General features: G+C 39.8%; 1 protein-coding gene across 1 annotated transcript; it reads right to left on the bottom strand.

Moving 5' to 3' along the window:
* Positions 1–4508: 4508 nt before the first annotated feature.
* Positions 4509–21717, bottom strand: nup37 (nucleoporin 37). The gene is made up of 10 exons (XM_056237294.1): positions 21629–21717; positions 21026–21234; positions 17652–17776; positions 16281–16353; positions 12326–12420; positions 5618–5708; positions 5303–5484; positions 4960–5010; positions 4783–4876; positions 4509–4704 (listed from the first exon to the last, which is right to left on the bottom strand). Exons 2-10 carry the CDS (start codon positions 21179–21181, stop codon positions 4591–4593), a joined length of 981 nt encoding a protein of 326 aa, XP_056093269.1. The 5' UTR covers positions 21182–21234; positions 21629–21717; the 3' UTR covers positions 4509–4590.
* Between the last annotated feature and the right edge of the window lie 165 nt (positions 21718–21882).

Genomic DNA, 21882 nt, shown 5'->3' with positions numbered 1-21882 from the left:
TTATTTTCCTGTGGCCATGGAAAATATCCTTTCTGAAAGTTGATAGATGATCAGTTCGCTGGATGGATTGAACAGATTAATTGATTGTTATATTAACTCAGCTACATCAAGTACATTCTATTAACTGATCCAAAAAATAAGTTATAATTAATTATTCATATTTCCCTTTTTAACATCATAAAATGAATCATCTTTACTGCATTGGCTCCAGCAGGAAAAGAGACTGTGTATTAGCCCAACTTTTAACAGATTGGCGGCTTGTGGTTGCACTACAGATGGAGGTCGGAACAACTACGCAACTGTTCCTATTCATACTAAAAGATTAGGCTACGAGGTCACAGCATATTTGTCCCCAATGGCCCAAGCACAGGCCAAATTATCTTCTAGGAGAAACCACAAAGCGAGCAACCAGGTCACTCTGTCCTGCAATTCATTGAGTTCAGGGGTAAATGAGGTTCTATTAGCTGGCTGGCCTTTGTTTGCCTTGAACATGCTGAATAAAACGAATCAGAGAGAGAGAGAGAGAGAGAGTTTGTCAGGCAAATAATGTAATAAATCTGGGAGAGAGGAGAGGTGCAGACATCTGCTTTCATAAACCAAATTCAAGCACTTAATCGTCTCTCGTATCTCATTTTACACAGCGCTCAACCCAACCCACAAATCCCTCTGAAAACCATAGCTTGGATCTGAATCCATTACGTACAAAACAAATGTGCATTGCCATAGCAATACGATAACCACGGATGGTTCCAGTGAAATTCAAATCCCAAATGCTTATTACGTCACATCAGAACAGACATTTCTATTTGGTAATATTGTAGAATGCAACAATGCAAATCAAAAGTAATTCCATTCATTTTCTCCATAGGGGAATTGATTTTGAATGCTAACTTAGAAATCTTTAAAGACAGACCTACTGTGAGGGTTATTTATAACAATTAAGGGTGTTAATTGTTGGTATATGCTGTTGCTGAAGCCATGCACATTATTTTAACTTATTTTTGTAAATAATCATTCAACAGAATTCCTGGTTTTAAAAAAAAATCAGTGCATGATGGAGACCTCACTGGTCAAAAATTCTGGGATTTGGATATGCACAGCCACACCTATTTTGTATTTGAAAAAAATACAAACATTTCACAACATTTGAAAAAAACATTACCAATGCATTTTGGTAATGTACCAAAATACCAGCCCGTTCTCATCCCAAGGCGTCATACATGTGACGCTTTGGACATTTTGTCGAAATCTTACGCACATGGCATCCTTTAGTGTCAATGTGAGACGCAGATCCCAAGGCGTCATAACCGTAGTACCCTACCCCAGGCCAAGACCTACCCATAACAGTGCGTGTTATATTGACGCTAAAGGATGCCATGTGCGTAAGATTTCGACGAAATGTCATATGGCATCACCTATATGACGCCAAAGGATGAGAATGTGTTGCAAATACTGACAAAAGCTATATAATCTAATAGTATTGTGACAAACAAATGGCACAAATATAACTGTTTAGCACCCACCCACTCCCATGAAGCAGAACGATTTCAAGAACTGAAATCGTGCAGAGGAACCGGAACCAGAATTGTTCAATTCTTTACAATTCCCATAGGTATACATCACTGTTCCAACTACTTTTCAGCCATTGGTTAAACTAACAAAGAAAGTGAAACCACAAGTCTGGTCCTCAAAAGATTCTATCCTGGAGAGCCCTCATGAAATTACATTATCTCCTGGAATCAAAAAGAGGACTCCTTTCTTTTGTTCTTTTTCGCTTTGTCTTAAGTAGTGAATAGGATTATGCCTTTGAGCCATACGGAAGCTCTCAACTTGGTTGAAGCTGCTTTGATCATGGTGATTTTTTTAGTCATTAAAACTACTCGCCAACTTTGAAGGCTTAAGGCATTAAGCCTTTGAAGGAGGGCTTGCGTAGGCTTTATTCTTAATGACAGAGAGCATCTGCTGGAAGAAATGCCGAAGCGTACTCTATCACAACACTGCCTCTGTAGGGCCATCTTTCCTGACACGGGATGACTAAAATATTCAGAAGAAAAAAATAATTCTTTCCTATTTGATGCTCTGATTTTGATTAAAAAGGAATATTCACAGAACTCTGGCACAGCCCTCACTACTAAGTGTAACCAGCCACCAGATGGCAGTCTTGGGTTAATATTGATAATTTAAAGTAGATTTTGGAAAGGTGATCATTTTACTGTATTATACTTCCTAAAAAAAATCCTTTGAGATTTTTTTTTAATAATTTCTCAATTCTCTTTCAGAAAGTTATTGTATCCTTTGGAATAGTGTCTCTTGTGTGAGAGTATGTGGAAGAGGCTGACATTGATTTCTCCAAGCTATATGCAGCTGGTCCAGCACCAGCCACGTTCAGTGCTACCAAAGCCTTGTTTCAGACCACATTGAACTTATTCAAACAAAGCCAGCAGACCAGGACAGCAGTAGCATGTTATGATTGCGGATGGTGGTGTGCTTCTAGGCTCCAAGAATCATACAGGCTTGTCTTTCGGGCTTGAAAGAGTGTAGGTTCATTACTCCCCCTTCTTTATGTACCCGTTTCAATCACACCTTAACACCTAGGCACAATATGCCCTACTGTTACAAATGGAGCACATGCAAAATCTCACTTGGAAAACTTCTCCAGGGTTGCTACACTTCTTCACCAAAAGTGCTTCAATTTGTTAGTCATGAGGTGCATGCAGAAAAAAAGGAAAATATATCATAGAGGACCCATACAGCCCCTCGATTGTCAATAAGTCTCTTAAAATAATATGTTATGCATGACAAGTCTCAGAGTGTTTGGTATGGTAATGGATATGACAATGTTGATATGGTCTTGGCAGAATAGATCTGCTAAGCTGCTGCTGCTGAGCAAGTACAGGGCTTGATACTGCCAATACATACACGACACACTGCTGTGAGCAATTAAGACATGCCGCTGCTGTACATGAATTACTCGTAGCAGATCTATACAGGTGGAGCTGGGGAAGGTGGAGGGTTTCTATAAGCACGTTGCAACTGCTACAGCAAATGCTGAACAAGTATTTGAAGGTTGAGCAGCGAGCTCATTGGCTGAAGCAGGACCCAATCAGCTGGGCCCAATAGAAAATTATGTGATTGCAAGAAGATTGAGTTAAAGACCTGGGCTGCGTTCCAGTCCAAAATTGTCATGCCCTTCACTCGCTAACTTCCCTCCGTCTCGTTCACTCGGATGTACGTCATTGCTTACGTTGCATGAGTGCCCACTACTGGTGGAACCTTTGCAATAGGCTGAATTGGAACGTGCTAAGCCCTTGATCACTTAGAACCCACTATGGGGTTAATTTATTATTTAAATTTTCCCTTACGAAATTGTTTAATGCAGCATTCTATATGTATATAGGTGTGTTTGACTTGTTAAAATTTTTTTTTATATATATCATAGAGTTGTTTGTGGTGGGGTAAATTTAACGCAATATGCATTGACGTCACAAACGTGTTGCGGTGTGGTATATGGAGCTGCCTGAAGTGTACATAGACTCGAAGTAGACTCGCTCCCTCGGTCAAAATCGAGGGAGCGAGGGTCTGTCCATATAAACTTCCCTCATCCACCTCACGAAGTGGAACGCACTTCAAAATGGCGGCAGGGATTCCCCCGAGGGGAAGAGCTTAGGGAAGTTCACAAGTGCGTGTCTAAAAGTGGACTGAAACGCAGCCCTATTAGCCTGTGCCATCCAGTTTCATGACAGAACTTTGCATTTATTGTCATGAGGTGCGACTCTCCAAAAATGTAATGATTAATAATTAATGGTATTTGTAAATAATACTTTTCAACTTGAAAATCCATTCAAGGTGCAAGGATAAAACCAACATAAATACAGAGCATATTTGTAAAAAAAAACTTAGTACATGAAAAAAATCTTAAACTAATTTTTTTAGTGTTCTTATTTGTCATTGACCCAACTTTTCTACCTTTTGGCCTCGCACCTTCCTACCCACACAACTGACCTGAGAGAACCCTTGTTCCCCCCTTTGAGAGTCTCCTGTGTTTTTCTTGGAAAAGCACGACTCACGTCGTCTTGTGTTCCCCTTGCACTACAGTTTCCCATGCTTGTCTTCAACTTCAGGGTTCAACTGTTGAAGCACAAATAGCATTGCGGCTCTATCTCCCCCACCACACGTGCGTCACGGTCGAGTGGAGGAAGTTCCCCTGTAGTGTAAGGAATGGGACTGCAGATTATTATCCTGGTGGAGACAGTCTATATGAGCACCTGTACAGAGTTTTTTTTCTCATACTCAATCGTTCTGCAATGAAAACTGCCAGCTCCTGCCGTTTGGCGACCTTTGGCTCAACTTTAAGCCAGCTTGGCAGACCACCACACCAAAAACAATGATACAATGCTTCGCAGAAAAAGGGGGAAAAATTGGGGCGAGAGAAAGGTGTCTCATTTCCCACAATTGTTAGTCTGAGTTCTAACCCAAGTGACCTATAAAATAAGACACAGTGGGGTAAGTACAGTGACAGCGCATGAAAAATATGACTTTATTTATTGAAAAAGCACAACAGAAAAACTCTCCAGTTGATTTCCATCCAGGTTACATCTCCGTCATCCAGAAGAACAGCTTTCGGTCCCCACCAACGACACAAAGAGGCAGGGTCTTATGCCAGCTTAGACCAGCCCCCACAGACGCTGAACCAATCATCACAGGCTGCAATGACAATTGTGTACCATAAGGCTTGAGGTAGGTAGGTAACACATCAACAAACAAGTACGTCATTTTACAAACCTGTGGATGGCCCAGGTGATGCACCAATAACTGACTGTTTATTTTTCCTGGATAGCCTGTGGTGGCGAAAAGATTTTCATTTGCCCTTGACCATCTGTAGAAGAGAGGCCATCAGCATTATAGTCATGAACGCAGTCCAACAAATAATGAATGATCTGATCTTTAGTGAAAATGTACCTGAAATGTCTCGCCTTCCCAACATGAGCTGGCCTCTTCTCAAGTGGATAACTACAGGCAAACCACATCAGTATCATTTACAGAGTTTACTTCACTCCTACATTACAGCATGGTCCGAAAAACTGCTCATTTGAATGTCGTTATGGTGATTTAGTGTGGAGGAGCTCATGTAAGACTTAAAATCTTGATTCTCAGAAAGATAAACTAAATTAAGTAGAACAGGGGAGATAGTAGACAATATGCCTGGGTCATGCTGACCACATAAAAAAATTTAAAATCTGCTTTAAAAGTAACTCACTGCAAAAACATAAAAACATTTGAACGATGACGAAATTGTGTTTACCTGGAGCGGGTAATGTCCCAGATCACCCAATCATTGGCCACCACAGCTCCAACCTTAATAGTGTTTGTGAGACACCAGTCAGCTGACATGAGTGGCATCTGCCCGCTGTCCAGAGACAGAATGGCATGTTGTGTAACAAGGTCATAGAACCGTATAGTGCCTTTCTTCTCCGCCACCATCAACTGTATCAAACAAAGATATACATTGATTTGGTATACATTGGAATCCTTAAGTCTGAAACCAAACTGAAATTGTGGGACTCAAAATCAAATTTGACATTACACATTAGTTCTCTACAAGACTTTTGTTTCTGACCTTACAGATGTCCTCGGGGTGCCAACAGACGCTTACACCGGGGGAACGCAGTCTGAATGAAGTGGTTTCATTACCATCAAGGTCCCACACTCTTCAGGAAGGAAAGCAACAATATAATTGTCAGGTAAATACAATACGAAATGCAGAGATAAATTTTGTGGTGAATTATGTTACAGCTGTCCACATGATTCATGCTGAATGATGGCCAAAAGATAGTACTTGATAGTCAAAACATAAAAATCTCTGGAAAAACTACTAGGGAGTGAAACAAGCCGTGTGTACTTCTAACTTTGATGATGTTCTTTTTCATTTTTTCCCTATTTTAGTGTCTGTTGTGTTAAGAAAATTCACAATCTAATCCAAATAAGGGGCGCAATAAAATCACAGTGACAAAGGAAATGGGCCAGCAACAGGAAAAAAGACTGAGGCCATAAATGGGTTATTACATCACCCCTGTCCTCATGTGTTCTTACCCTTTCAAAGGCATACACAAACTAAAAAAAGAAACTGTCAGAACCAGGACACTAATCAAAAGCAGCATAATCCTAATAAGAGCTCAATTAGGCACACAGAAAAAAAGCCAGATGCTAAAAATAACTTCCCGTCAAAACCATAAACCACTAACCTAAAATAAAACAACAGGATGACGTAAGACTACAGAGTTTGAATACAACTTCAATAGATTTCAACCTATAGACGAGTAGACATTAGTGATATACTATCATATTCAGGGCACTTCAAACAAGGTATACATTTTATCAGTATGCGTGTTCCTTGGGAATCAAACCTATGACCTTGGAGTTGTTAGCACCATGCTCGAGCAGTTGAACTACATGAACCCTTTTCTGCAGCTGACCTGTTCCAGTGAGAAGCAGGACTGCCAATACCTCCCAGCCTTTTCTTCCCAGGCACAGAAGACTTTCACTCCAAATCTGCTGCTCAAAGTTTGTGAAAGCACGCTAGGGCAAGTAAGGGTACAGCAAGAGGCCTGCAAGGAGACGCAATAAATCATTTGGACGGAGAAGACTGGAGATCAGATTCTGGATGGTTTCACTGGAGATCAGATCTTGGGTTTACCACATCACACAGGCCCGAGTGATGAGAACCACAATTTCCCTCAAATGAGTTAGAACTGAGGAGGTTTTCTGGGAAAGCGAAAAAGAAGCCCTCCATTAATAGGAAAGACGCACAACCGCTTGGTTGATGAGGTCATTGAGAAGTCTTCATCAAATGAAGGCTCCAAAGCCTGTCTGAATGTCAACCGTGCAGTTGGGTAGATTAATATCTTCAGCTGGGCGGTACTTGGAGGACATGCCTCATGCTCAACAGCTCCCAGACAGGGGTCTTTGTAAGCATCTAAGCTCTGCCCAACACTTTTGCCAGGAACTCCTGAACTGTCTCCCCGAGTCTGGGGCATCTCTGCTCTGATCAGGCTCCTTTGAGTGAGGTTTCAGACCACACCACACAAACATGGTTAAAACCCCTTTACTCAGAACCCCTCGCCAAGCAAGAGTTCAATTGCACGCAAAACCAAAACCGCCAGCCCTGACAATCACCAGGGTATTCAAGGAAGCAAAAAGTCAGCTCTCTACAACCCTGACGAAGCCAAATGAGGATTAAGACACTAAGCACACAAAAAAGTGGGAAGCATCACAAACAATGTGCTACTCCTATTGCGTAAGGCTCTTCAATGACTGACGCAGCATTGTGGGATAACACGCAACAGCCATGTACAATACGAGTTGAAAGAGATGGGAAGTGTTTGAAGTCACGGAAGATCTAAGAGGGAAAACAAGGGGAGGGTCTGTCTGGCTTGTCTGTGTTTTCCCACACTGCACAACCGGGAAGCTGAGCTGAGCGTGTGATGTGATTTTTAGGATGGGGAAGGGGTGAGAAATGCTGAAATTGAGTTAAGAACTGTTGAAACAAACATTTATGGTGGTGACCAGGTCAGTGGCTAATTCCTTGTCAAATATGATATGAATAACAGTTCAGACCTGACCTGTTTAAAACAACAGTGTTAGTAGTTTTGTTTACATTCAGGTGCTCTCAGCAGCCAAAATAAGACTTTTTTTGTGGTCTAGTATAATTTATCAATCATGAAGGGTATGAAAAGTTTAAAACCTCACACAGAACCTGGAGGGCAAAACTAACCTGAAAACAGCCATTGTAACCAGACTCACTTTATAGACCATAATGGATTGGTTTCAAAAACGAGTGAGCTGGTTCATAGTAGTACCATAAGAGTGCATAATACTACATTTAGGGTACATATTCTAAGGTACTAATATGAACCCTTTTGGGGTATAGATAAAACAAAAGTGTATCTTTGATGGTACTGCTCCAGTAACAAGTTGTTGTACCTCTAAAGGTAACATTTTTGCACATTTCTGTTGACAGTATAGCAATATTTTGCTGCCATCCAAGGTACCTTGCATCAGTAAAAATCTAAGACATCACCAAATGTATCCTTCTTAGATGAGAAGTTATGCGTCATCAGTTTAGCAGCATAGTAAAGTCAAACTCTATAGCGGGTTTCTCTAGACCTGCTTCTGGAGGACCATCTTCCTGCAGTTTAACTCCAGCCTGCTCCAACAGACCTTTCTAATCTGTAGTCAAATCTCCTGCCATTACACAAGGAGTGCTTTTTGTGTTTCAAGTGGAGTTGCTACATATGTTTCAAATAAGTTACTTATGATGTTCTATTTTGGATAAAAAACACATTTCTATATAACAGAACACTCCTTGCATTACCTGTCATCCTCTAGAACAGCAGGTATGGCTAATTCTCCTACAGTGAACCCTGTCAACTCAGCATTTCCTTGTGTGACCTGCACTCCCAAAAGTAATCAAAGGAAACAAGCTGCACACTTTCCTCAACACACACACACACACACACACACACACGCACGCACGCACGCCACAACACAACACTAACAGGATATCTGATGATTTTGCTTGATTTTGAGGCGATTCTATGACTGGGGTTGTTAATTAATCCTCAATGGCAATATCTTAAAAGGCAGGAAAGATAAAGCTTATGTGAACTTATGTGAAAGAACATATCTGCTGAAAAGAACACAATGCATTTCCGATAAGGATGCAGACCAACTAAGGCTTGCTGGATAAGCAAGTTAAGAACCATTGTGTGTGTTGGACGTGCCCATATGTGACACGACCATACTAGCATCCAATGCTGGGGACCAGCATCCCAAACATATGCTGCTGAATAGAAAAGTTGGTATTTTCAGCAGGGAAGGTGTCACACGTGCAAAAACATACCAGCTAAAAGCCAGATTTGTATCAAAAGCACAGTTTGTGTGGCCTGACTGGAAAAGGCTCACTTTTTTTCTAACATTAACCTGATCTTTCTCTTGTTCCACCTCGCTTGTTCCTCCTGCGTCCCATTTTTTCTCAACGTGACAGAATTTAAATCTTTCTGCAGATGGAGCGCTCTACTGTTTTCTCTGGCTCCACGGAAGAGGGAGACTGAGGCTTACGGCGGATGTTTCCTGCTTCGATCCCTTCAGTGGCCCCTCTCCTCTCCAACCAAACACACTATCTCTGACACAAAACCTACTGACCAAAGCAACATTTTTCAACTAGCTGCCTCTAAATTCTGATGGGCATGTGTAAAGTATGTTTTTGGAGGGCACAATAGGTAACATTTAGCTGTTTTCCTTACGAGCATGACCACAATGAGACACCAAATCTCAAATCATGATATCAAATCTCTCATTTGAGCTGGCAGTTCAGGATTAGTAATATATGGTAACTGCAGTGGTTTGCACCTTACTGTGCTGTCGGGTGGGCCATGATTTATTCATAAGAAATGGTTATTATTTAATCAAAATAATAAGCTGCTTCTCCCTGGGCCAGTCTTAGGGGTGTTAGGGATTACTAAAGGGGTTTCAGCACATCCAGGATCCAGCAGAGAAGAAACCCATTATTGCAGAAGCTGAAAACTGAAACGGTCTCATCTCCAACTGTGATAAAGATCAGCGATTCCTCCTTTCATCACAGCCTGAAGTCCCACCAAAATCAATAAAACAGCTGCGAGAAGAGTGATGGACCTAGATCACTCTTATTCTCAATGATGCACCACCCCTATGATGAGTGTATGAAAACATTATCGCAGCGCAATGGGTCAGTGCTAACACAGGTGCTGTGTGCACCAAGAAATGCACTGGATTCAGAGCAGAGCTTCAAGCATGCTGATCCCAGCACAGACCTGATGGGGAAGATGAAGGTTAATATCAAACAAAGGATGTAATATCTACAAGGCAATGGCACAGAAATGGCAACATCACCTGATCATGTTAAGAAAGCATGGTTACACCATCCAAACTTTAAGAAGTATACCATAAAACTAGGGGTGGGAGATATTGACAAAAATGAATATCTCGATATTTTTTTCCAATATCTCGATATCGATATTCAGACGATATTTTTGCAATCCTTCAAAGAAATGTGTGCAAACTGGCAAAGAAGGTCCAGTTGGTCTTTTGACTTGCTCCATTTTACCTATCATTGTATAGAATTACTAGTACATAAAGATATGAAACAATTGATTTAAACATGAACCAAGTTACTGTACTAAATATTTATTGTAATACAAGAACAGTGCTTTTTCAGTACAATATATGTACGTATTAAATTTACTTTGTGCTTTGCAAATAGGCAGTTCACAAAATTCACGGTTCGGTTCGATACGATACAGTGATGTACGTTTTCGATACAGCAAAAAGAAAGAAATAACAGATAAATTTCCTATTTATTAAAAGAAAAAATATTTTTAAATAAGTGTGAGGTTTTTTTTACATCTTGAAACCTTTAGTTTTATAAATGGGGGTCATATTTGAAGGATGAACAAATAATGTTTTGGTCATCATCACATTAAAAATAACTTTTAAATATGATAATATTTGAGTTTTGAAGTGCTGGAAAAAGATGTGTGATGTAGGCCTACCTGAAAGCATTTGACTATTTCTGCCAAACTTCCATGGTTACAGTTAGTGTTACTATATTAAATCCATGGTGAATGTTGCTGATCTGTGAACGTAAATTTGCCTATAACTAGTTCATTCATGGCAAAATGTTTCTCCTGGTTTCCACGTTTGATCCGTTAATAACAGAGAAATGTGCATGCTTCTCACTAGATCTCGCAGTGATGTTATTAGTAACGTTACTTCAGTGGCGAATTCTAATGTTTTCTCTGGATCTCTTAGCGCTGTGTATAACAGTGTCGCTTCATCACGATTCGGCGCCCCTGTTCGGCGCGCGCTGCACTGACATTGATGGTCCGAACTGAAACGGTCCGTGAAGCACAAAATAATAGCACAGTTTCGTTCCGCTTTTATTACGTTTGCCATTTGATGTTGTGCAACGTCATGGTGATCGCGCCAACGCGGATTTTGGTCGGCAGGAAAAAATGGTCCAACGAATCGTTCGGTTTGTATGCGTACCGAACCGAAAGCCTCGTACCGAACGGCTCAATACAAATACGTGTACCGTTACACCCCTATTTGCAAACAGTACTTCTATTAGACTAACAACAATGCGACTACCTATTTACTAGAAGTTAAAAGAAGCCCTGTTCGAAGGCTATTACGGTGGATCTCTTGGGAAAATGTATTCCATCTTTTGGACTCATCATACAACGCAATTTTTAAAAACTTTTTTACTTCAGACTTCAGTTTTCTGCAAACACCGCATATTTTGCCTTTTCTATCAGCTATTTTATTAATCGTACATCGGCTTTATTCTTTACGTTTTTGGATTGTTGCTTCAACCTAGAAACGTCATAACACACAGGTAAGAACTTAGTTGTATTGCAAATTAGTAGCAGCTTACTCTCGTGCAATTGAGGAACGATCGTAATTTTGTAAAAACACATAAAATAGAGTCAAACAAACCCATACAGTATTAAAATCGCAACATATAATAGTTTAGAAGGTTATAGTGTGTGTTATTTGTTTTGTCTTTAACTTCCTTCAGCTCTTTTCATGTTTGGGGGGGGGGGGGGGGTCGGATTGTAAAAATTATGAAATATTCGATATCCCAATTTTGCATATCGTCCAGACAACAATTTGGATATTATCGTCTAAACGATATATCGCCCACCTCTACATAAAACTGTCATGGCAAGGTCTGCATAAAGGATCCAGTTGCTGAAATTTGGATCTCTATAAGGAAAACTACCGTCTTGGTCCTCATCCACCTTGAAGCCATTAAGGTTTGCAAGCTGGGAAGACTAAAGCCGGGCCATTGAGTTGTGGCAGGCCACAGCACTACAACATCCAGGTGTGTCAGTTACATGGTTCTGACGCAAAAGGGAAGACCCGAGACTCCAGGAGTGCTCTCTTACATTACCTCTGACTGCCAGGAAACCGCACTTACCTCAGTGGCTGATTGGTGGGGCCACATTCAAGAAGCTCGTTAACTGTGGCCGTGGAGAGGAAAAGCCACGGCTACTGATTGGATTTCCACGTTTAACCAATTACTTAGAAAAACTGTGCAAGCAAGTGGTGGTTGACGCTTACGCAGACCAACAGTGAGCCATGTTGTGTTTAGTGTTGGGTTTCAGTGTGGAAATTTGGTCAAGACTTTCTGCATCATTAACAGAGAACAGAACACACTCTCACACACACACACGCATATATATTTTCATTTCTCACACTCATACACTCGGACTAAAGTGCAACTAACCTGCAAGTGTGGTCATCGCTGACAGAGGCTATTTGCTTTCCTTCTGCAGGCTCAAACACTAGATGATTGATGTAGCTGGTGTGGCCTTCCATCAACTAGGCAACACAAGAAATAAAAAAATTGGAATACAACATTCATACAGTGAACAAGTCAGCCAAGGACAAAGACAAACTTTTCCGTACAGATAGATGGGTGTGCAGTCAACATCTTGACATTATATATATTGATTAGGTCTGAAACAACTAATCGATTTAATCGATTAAAATCGATTATTAAAATAGTTGTCAACGAATGTCATTATCGATTAGTTGGTCTGCTTACGTCACGGAGTGCGTTTACTGGTGATTGGTTGAAACAGGCCAATTCTCATGCTCTCTGTCTTACATGAGCTGCACTTCTTGAGACACACGTAAGGTCTCTCAGTCTCCCTTCGCCGATCTGCCGTGCGCGCAGGGACCGAGATCTTTTTTACAGTCTATGTTTAGAGCACAGTCTCTTCTGTCTCGCATGCGCGCTCTTGCTTGCGCGCTCTAGATTCCGGGAGTTTGAACTAATTTGCGGGCATCAGGGAGCCGCTATCAATATGTGGATGACTTCCGGAACTTCCGCGAGACTTGGGATGTCTGTATTTTGTCTCGAGCATCAGGTTGCGCAATCAGTTCGCTCGCAACATAAGTGATGGATTAAAATAGCACTACCGCAGAAATAGGTTAAATTAAAACTGTTTACAAAGTGAAGCACTAAATTAAAGGCAGTTAATAACAGCAGCAGTAAAAGATTGTTTTTTAGTCACTGTACTCAGTGGTTTTCAGCGAATGCTTGTGCACTAATGCAGTGATTCTCAACCGGTGGGCCGCGGCCCTCTAGTGGGCCTCGGAGCGCCATCTGGTGGGCCGTGTAGGCAGTGGTAAACTACCCCCAAATTAATTTTTATTTGTTTTTTTAATTGACAAATCTTGTTATTTTCTAATTATCTGATTGTTCTTATGAATTTATATGATCAAAAACACTCCAGTCCAGTCATAAAGCATTATCTAAAAGCGAATTTATGTTTAAATATCGCAACACCAATCACGTTACAACGTCAGATTGAACGTTTATTCGATCAGATGCAGTAACATTACGTTACTGTTATATGGATCGTGTTCTGAAAAGAAACGCAGACGTGGGAGACAGACTGGTGCAAGCAAAAGCTGCGAAGTGTGTGGTGAGAAAATATGATGCTGAATACATTCAAATTGTTTTTTATAAGGGCAAGTCCTACTGAGACTAAAGCGGGTCGCACACCGGACGAGAAGCGCAGCGCCGCGTCGCGTCTAGGGGCCTGTTTACACCTGCTCACTTCATGTGTTTTTACTGATCAGATAGATATCCGAAGATCCGAGATATCAAAACGATTCCATTTACACTTGATCACATAAATGTGTTTCCTCAAAACGGATATAGCCTAAATCCGATCTTCAATTCCCGCGCTTTATGCTGATTTAATGGAGTTAACGTCACCGAAATCAAAAGATATGAGCTGCAATTTATTGATCATCAGCTAATTTCAAAATCAAAGACCACAATAGGAGAGAACGGCAATGGCACATGGTAAGATAATTTCGTTTCTTTACTTTTAATGAAGATGATTGTGTGTTAAGCAAGGGTCTGCGACTACTTTCACTTTGATTTGCTATAAGTTGCGCGTTGGCTTGATGATGCTCAGCTGCTCTCATCTGCGGCGATTCGTAGCCCACTGCAGTAGCGCCGTCATATCTGATTATAACATGACATATATAGGCCTAGCCTATAATACGCTCTCACATGTTTTTTTTTTTGTTTTTTTTTGCATTGTTGGGAGGAGTAACATTTACATATGTGGTTTCAACCAGATGCATTTCCACTTGTCCAGTTTCATCTGGAATGCGCCCCAGACCTCCTCCCTGTGGTTTGAGCGATCGGATTTAAATCCGTCTTTTGGTCTTTTCACAATCGGATAGCTATCCGAACACAGTTTAAAGTGGCCAGGTGTAAATTGCCCCTAGGAGCTAGGACAACTCAAGGTATCACACACCAGACGTGCACTTTCTCAGTTTATGGCCAGCAATATTGTTATGTTTAAGGACATTATTAAATTAAGATAATATCTGTACTATTATGATTGTATTGTAGCTACAATTAAATACAACCGTTGCTGAGTCTGCTGCAGAACACTTTACCTCAAGACGTAGGCCTACATTAACTGAATTAATTGAGAATCTCACCTGAAAATCCGATAATTTTCATCCACGCAGCTGATTTCTGTAAATTAATGTAAAACTAAAACTAAATGTATCTTGTATCTATCTTAAGTCAGTGTAAATGGGGCTCTGTGGCGCGGCAGGATTTTGAACAGGGTCCTGAGCCGTAGCTGGGTGCCGCGGACAGACGCCGAATGGCGCTGCCGGTGTGTACACACTCATAGAAAATAATGTGTTCGAATTTTAAAGCCTCTCGTCCGGTGTGCGACCCCCTTAAGCCGAAGGCACAGTGTGTTGAATGTGGAGAAACGTTTCAAATGAAGCGCTAAAAAAACCCATCAAAGCTGCAGAAACATTTGACCTCAAAACACCCGGGCTGTGTTGGAAAGCCAAACGAATATTGTTTTAAACAGTCATGTTAATATCGCTAATTGTATTTGATAAATTATACTTACACTATGTAAATTGGGGTGAATGAACATTTCTGCTAATGAATGTTCCCCTCTTGTGTGTCTGACCCATTGTGCCTGTTATTGTTACAACAAGAATGGTTACTGAGTAAACCTGCCGAGTCGTTTTAATAGACAGTTTTCATCTATATAGCTGACTTGACCTAGTCTGCTACAATGGCATAACAGATTAACAGCAGAGTATATCATTGCACTTTTTGAATTATCTGTTATTCTGTGTTCATACTATCATATTTGGAAAGGTGGTCCTTGGAATGTTTTTAAATAGTCATTGGTGGGCCATGAGTTGCAAAAGGTTGAGAACCCCTGCACTAATGCATAATTTTTCCTGTCCTTTTAATTTCTCCTTTTACTTCCATTCCACTCTCTTTTTATAGCATTTGTCTACTATTAAGTTTTAATTGTTTTTCAAACGCGATCTACTGCGGCTCTACGTTCACACGCTGGTTTTCAGTCTTTCTATATTTATTTTATCAATTATTCTTATAATTCAATTAATTATAAGAATAATTATATTTATAAAAAATAAATTCAAATTAAATGAATTATATATTTGAGATGGTTTTAGTTTATATCTTCACATCTGAACAACATGTTGTGTAAATTTGTTTTAACAAAAATTGTGTTAAAATAGATATGTTGGATATAATTTAATTAATTTTACATTAATCATGGTTGTCAACTTGCCATCAGCAATTATCATTAAAAACAAAGCAAATATTGATATTAGTAAAACTCAATGTGTGGCTTTTGCACTTTTTAAAGTACACTTATACACATAAATACCCTTGTGGCGAGCAGGACGAGGCCGAGGGACGTGTGGCGTGAGTGATAATGAACGACACCTGTGAGACGCACCGGTCTCGCATCTCTCACGTCCCTCGGCCTCGTCCTGCTCGCCACAACCCTGATTTAGGGTTTTATTTAGTTATAATAAACAAAAAATCCAATTGAAATTTTTATCTGATTAATCGATTAATTGAAAAAATAATCGCCCGATTAATCGATTATCAAAATAATCGTTAGTTGCAGCCCTAATATTGATATTTTTCAGCCTTTTGACAATATTTGTGAACCTTGAGTGATGATGATCATGGATAGTTCAATCGATTTTTCATTTGAATCGATTCAGAACTTTTGAACTGGTTCATGAAAATGAATCAAATTTCAAATCAAATCATTTTGATATTGACACATTGAGTAATTTTATAACACCAGCAGAATCATTGCAAATATTGGGAATTTTCAACAAGAAAGAGCTACCTTTACATCACAGTTGTTTTGGAGATTGGATGTCCACAGCCTGATTTTTTTGTCTGCCGCTGTGGTGCAAAGCCTGAAACAGGAGCACATTTTTTTCTTTCAATAAAACACTGCATTTAGCCATCATCATGTATGTGGGTGTGTAATAAACCACAGTCAGAAGATAAAACACTGGAGAGATTAAAAATGTTAAAGACATACAACTGAAGTCAGAATTTCATCACGCCATTTTCACATTTGTCTGTTCAAAATCCAACCAAACCTAATAAAAACAGCTCTGCCACTAATCAGGAGCAGCAATTATTCACACAATTACACTAACTCACCTCTGACAAGAAAAACACTTTCAGTTAGAGAATCGCACGCACATTTTAATGTTACTATACCACACACAGACACAAAATCTTCTTACATCCTCAAACAAATAAGAATCACACGAGTTCTTGCCATTAAAGGTCCAATTACAATCACAAAGTTCTATCAACATGTTCATTTGCGAGTTGTCTTTGGCTAGATTGTTGCGCAGATGGCGTAACATCACAACGATACCGATCATTTACATGCCAGCAGTACAGGCAGGCAACCAGTCAACCTGTCAATAACCTCTGACTCAGTGTCAACCCACACGTCCAGGAAACATTAATAAGACCTCTAGTACTCCGTTCCCAAGAGGTACACCTACAATGAAGAAAATAAACCCAAATAAGGGGCAGTGCACACAGTTAAGCACGCTACACCTTCCGTTCTGACCACAGCATGGCCAGGAAATAACTCTGCCCTTCCCATGCTGCTAAAGCTACAGGAAACTTCCCCACCGGGAGCAGAACACTCCCAGGTCCAGGAAGGACATGTCAGACTGACAACATCTTATTAAATTCTTGATACAAACCAGATCAAATTAAAGCTGTGACAGACACTTTCCACTGCTTGACATGAACATACAAATCTTGGTAATTAATTGATCCCTGGAAAATGGGTCTCTCAGTGATAAAAACATTCTGAGTATGTTTGTGGATGTGTGGTAAAATATCTCAACTCTCAAATATCGCAATTGACTCAGACATCAACTAGGATGGGAAATTCAATAGTGCAATACAGAGAAAGCATATTTATCTAACATTTAAAAGAATATCAGGATTTGTGTGGTAAAATAAATCAATTATCATATGCTGTGTCTGAGCCTCTAATGAAGAGAATGAACCCGGCTGTAGATGAAGAACTGTATGGTGTCTGGCATTAAGACCTGTGCTCCTTCCATAGATCATCATAATTCCACATCTTCTATTACAAACACAAAGTCACATTATAATCCATCAGTCTCATTTGGTTTCACCCCTGCATAAAAAAAGCAGTACACGTTCAAAACCGTACCTGATGACGGGAGGGAGCTTGTCCAGGCGGGTTTCAGGGCTCCATGCGATGGCATCCACACGTACTCCATGCATGAATACTTTCAAAGAGATGAACTCTACACCCTCGACCTCTGTGTCTTCCTCCTGCACAAATACAAATCACTAGGCTGTGGGCACCATCACTCAAATGCTGACATGCAGACAACACTGTTGGCTAGACACCATCCTGGTAGAAAGTGTGTTTTCTTTTATAGACAGATATGAATGGTTACATTCGGAACAGTATACTATTTCTGTAGGATGCATACTACGTACTTTGGCTGAATCTGAAATTGCATACTCGCTGAGTAGGTACTTCTGCATTTACTTTGCCACAGTTAAAAAGTATATTTTATGTAGTATGAATGTCTATAGTTTGAATGCTATCCAGATGTACTACAATCATCATGTGACCTACAGCACTGCCTATCTTGTGGCCTCATACGATAGTTAACCGTCCATTAGATGTGTACATTTTGCCTACTGTTTTATGAATACTGTAAATTCGGACATACTATTTTCACACGCTGCTTTTTGACGACTATATTAAAGGGAAGTATGCATATTAGAATGCAGCGATTATGCAATTTCTACATTTCCTAGACAACCTACTACTTTTGCCAATATATGTAGTATACAATATCTCCCATAACTCGCATAAATGTATTCAAATTGACCTTTTAAGGGATAATTCACCCAAAAAGGAAAATTCTGTCATTAATTACTCACCCTCATGTCGCTCCAAAGTAAACCCGTAAGACTTTCGTTCATCTTCGGAGCACAAATTAAGATCTTTTTGATGAAATCTGAGCAATTTCTGTCTCTCCATTGACAGCTACGCATCAACCACTTTGACACTTCAAAAAGTTCATAAAGAGTTCGTAAAACTAATCCATATGAATTGAACAGTTTAGTCCAAATTATCTGCAGAGACTCAATCGCTTTATATGATGAACAGATTGAATTTAGGCTTTTATTCACATTATAAACATCGACCAGCGAACATAAACCTGCTTGAGCTTCCGTTTACCATAACTGGTCTGCGAGTTGGTAAATGTTTATACGTGAACAAAAAGCCTAAATTCAATCTGTTCATCATATAAAGCGATCGTGTCTCTTCAGAAAAAAAATGAATAAACTGCTCAATTAATATAGATTAGTTTTACGATCTCTTTATGAACTTTTTGTGTCTAAGTGGTAGTTGCGTAGCTATCAATGGATGGACAGAAAGCTCTCAGATTTTATCAAAAAGATCTTCATTTGTGTTCCGAAGATGAAAGAAAGTCTTACGGGTTTAGAACGGCATGAGGGGTGAGTAATTAATGACAGAACTTTCATTTTTGGTTGAACTATCCCTTTAATTTCAAGTGTGATGAATGAACATAACGCATAATACTTTTAGGTAAGGGTGCTCCGATTGATCGGTCGCCGATCATAATCGGCCGATAATTGCTTTGGGATGTGTGATCGGCGGTCTCTATAAAGGCCGATCAGATGACGCAAAACTCGCGAGACAATTTTTTTACGCACTGGTAAAAATAGCTTCACCGGTCTGGCAATTCTACAACAGGGCTCTCAAGTGTCAAGCATTGAGCGTGACAGTCACTCATTTCGGTCTTTTGTCACGCTCTCCCGCCACACATTGTATTTCTCACGCTGAAAAACTATTTGTAATATATTTAATATGCCGCAGCGGCCAAATCTCTGGCCGCGCCGCTCTCACTGTGGAACCGGCATGAATCAAGCGCGTTTCCTCTGGTGTTGTTCGTCGAGCTACACAATAGCCAATCAGAAAATAGCACTATTGTATCTGAGTAAGATTTAACGCAACAACCAATGACAAAAATGTATCCAACCCCCGTGCGTCCGTCAAATCACTCGTACATATTTTCTCTCATCAAAACTGAATATGTTCGTCAGCGGTTACAGTTATATCAAGCAAGGATACGTTTGTGTTTTATTTTGTGATTACACCGGAATGAATAAGAGTCCGCAACGGCGATAGATTGAAGCGCGCGTCCGAGTGAAGACTGCGCGAGACCATGCGCGAGAGCGAGACACAGAGCACTGTATCCATGCAACTGATCGCCGCGGCAACGAGCGCGCAGCTTGAGTTCAAAAACACATTTTAGCGCTAGATTTCTTATTTAATAGCGAACTAAATGAATGATCTGCTAGTTAACTGAAGATGTTTTATTTATTTATATTAGGTACATGGTGGGACAGACTTCACTGGATCTAAAAAAATCAATCTAACCATAGATATGACCAGTAGTGGTGGCTTTCTTAATCTGTTTAAAATAATTTTGCAAGGGTTCTTCACACACACACACACACAAAAAAGGTTTCTCTACCTCTCTCTTCCTCTCTAAATGCCCACAAAATCTGACAAAGCATCCCAGAAAAAAGCAAAGTTATAGATACAGATATGGAAGTTGTTATTTTTTTTATTATTATTATTATTATTTTTTTTTGTTGCTGTGCACTTTACTACCTGTGGTCCTTTAAGTGTATTAGAAAAACTGATGGCTGACTGACTCTAAACTAAAAACAGCAACAAAAAAAGGCTATAGTCAAAATAATGTTTAAAGTAGTCTAAAGCTAAATTTAAAGACTCAGATGTTCTGTCTTTTATTCATTTTATTTTATATTCTACAGGAAAGTTGTATGTCAAGCCCTAAGCTGCTCCCAATAACCAAGCTGCTATGTTAATATATGTTGCTTGCAAATAAATACACAGGTGTCAATTCATTATGCATTGTCTTCTCTTAAATGTAATACTTAATGTACATTGTTGTTAAATATAGTTTAATAAGTAATGCTACATGATAAAAAGAAGTCTTCAAATAGACCCTGTAATCGGTGATCGGTATCGGTATCGGGTGATACAGCTTCCAGTAATCGGCGATCGGTGATCGGCCCCAAAAATCCTGATCGGAGCACCCCTACTTTTAGGGGCTACTTGAAGAGTTTTTTTCCCCAAACGTCTAATATAAAATAATGACATTTTAAATTCGATATGCAACTTATAGTTGGTTGCAAATTTTTTTGTCAGTATACACAATTACATGTAAGCAGCACAGGTGTTTACTTTTGTCAGTAAAACTGCTTGTGTCCACCTTGCATCCGCATACTATCCACCCTAGATAGTATTAAAGATTAGTTGTCTTTAAAATTATTTAGGGTGTTTTGTTCCACCTGTAATCAAATACACCTGAACTGGTTCATCAATGTTCAAATCACAGACAGGTGTGCCGGAGATGGATTGTAGCAAGGTAGATCTACAGGAAGTTTATAGATTATAGAGAGTGCCCTTGTCAAAGAATGATCAATCTGGTGGATTACTGTTCTTACCTTAAAACGACAAGTGCCCACGACCACATACTGGTTTCCTCCATACGCCAGGAGTGACGCAGGTGAGCCACAGTCATATGGACTGAACTCCACTACATGAACATAGTCCTCGCAGGGCACTGTGTAGGTTGCAGAGCGAACTGTATCATCTGGCATCTTCCATCAGCCGAATCTTTGTTATTTGGATGAAACGGAGTTACTTTTCCTTTCTAAATGATAAGTAACGAGGGGAAAACATTGAAAATGCATTTTATTTGGAGGAAATGGTTAACAAAAGTTCACTAAGTATTATCATTTATCTAATATGCAGTAATAGGATTAAATGTGTGCCGTGTAGAAACTCATTAAAATTATATGGCTTCAAATATATTTGTATAATAAACTCTAGAACTTAATGTCTACTGTACCTCATACATGTTATGTAATACTAATGAATAACGTTACATTAGTATTTATTTACGCTCTCCGTACACTTATTTCACTGTCTTAGTTGTACGTGGTGTGAACTACACTTCTTTCAGATCAGAGACAGCACACTGATGTGTAACGAGTCTAGACAATTCATGTGCATGAAAATCAATATTAAAGCTTTATACGACAAACCTGGGATAACTTTATGAAGATCGTCTGGTCGAATAAGTGAGCGCTGGCGCATGAAACACATACGGTGATTGTTTTCAGCGCGCTTTCTGGTCACGTGATCGCGTTTGTTTTCTTCCAGGTCAGTGACGTATTCGTGACGCAAGCCCATATATATATATATTTTTTTTGGCAATTGTAAAACATTAACAAAAAGACATGATCTCTCTTTTGACTCATTAGAAAAAAGATGTATTCATGCACTTCTTTATTTGATT

Source organism: Rhinichthys klamathensis, unplaced genomic scaffold (genome assembly GCF_029890125.1).
Source record: "Rhinichthys klamathensis goyatoka isolate OS25496 unplaced genomic scaffold, OSU_Roscu_1.1 h1tg000485l_1, whole genome shotgun sequence".
Classification (NCBI taxonomy): Eukaryota; Metazoa; Chordata; class Actinopteri; order Cypriniformes; family Leuciscidae; genus Rhinichthys; species Rhinichthys klamathensis.
The sequence above is the reverse complement of the archived record's forward strand: the minus strand, read 5'-3'. Positions and strand labels throughout refer to the sequence as shown.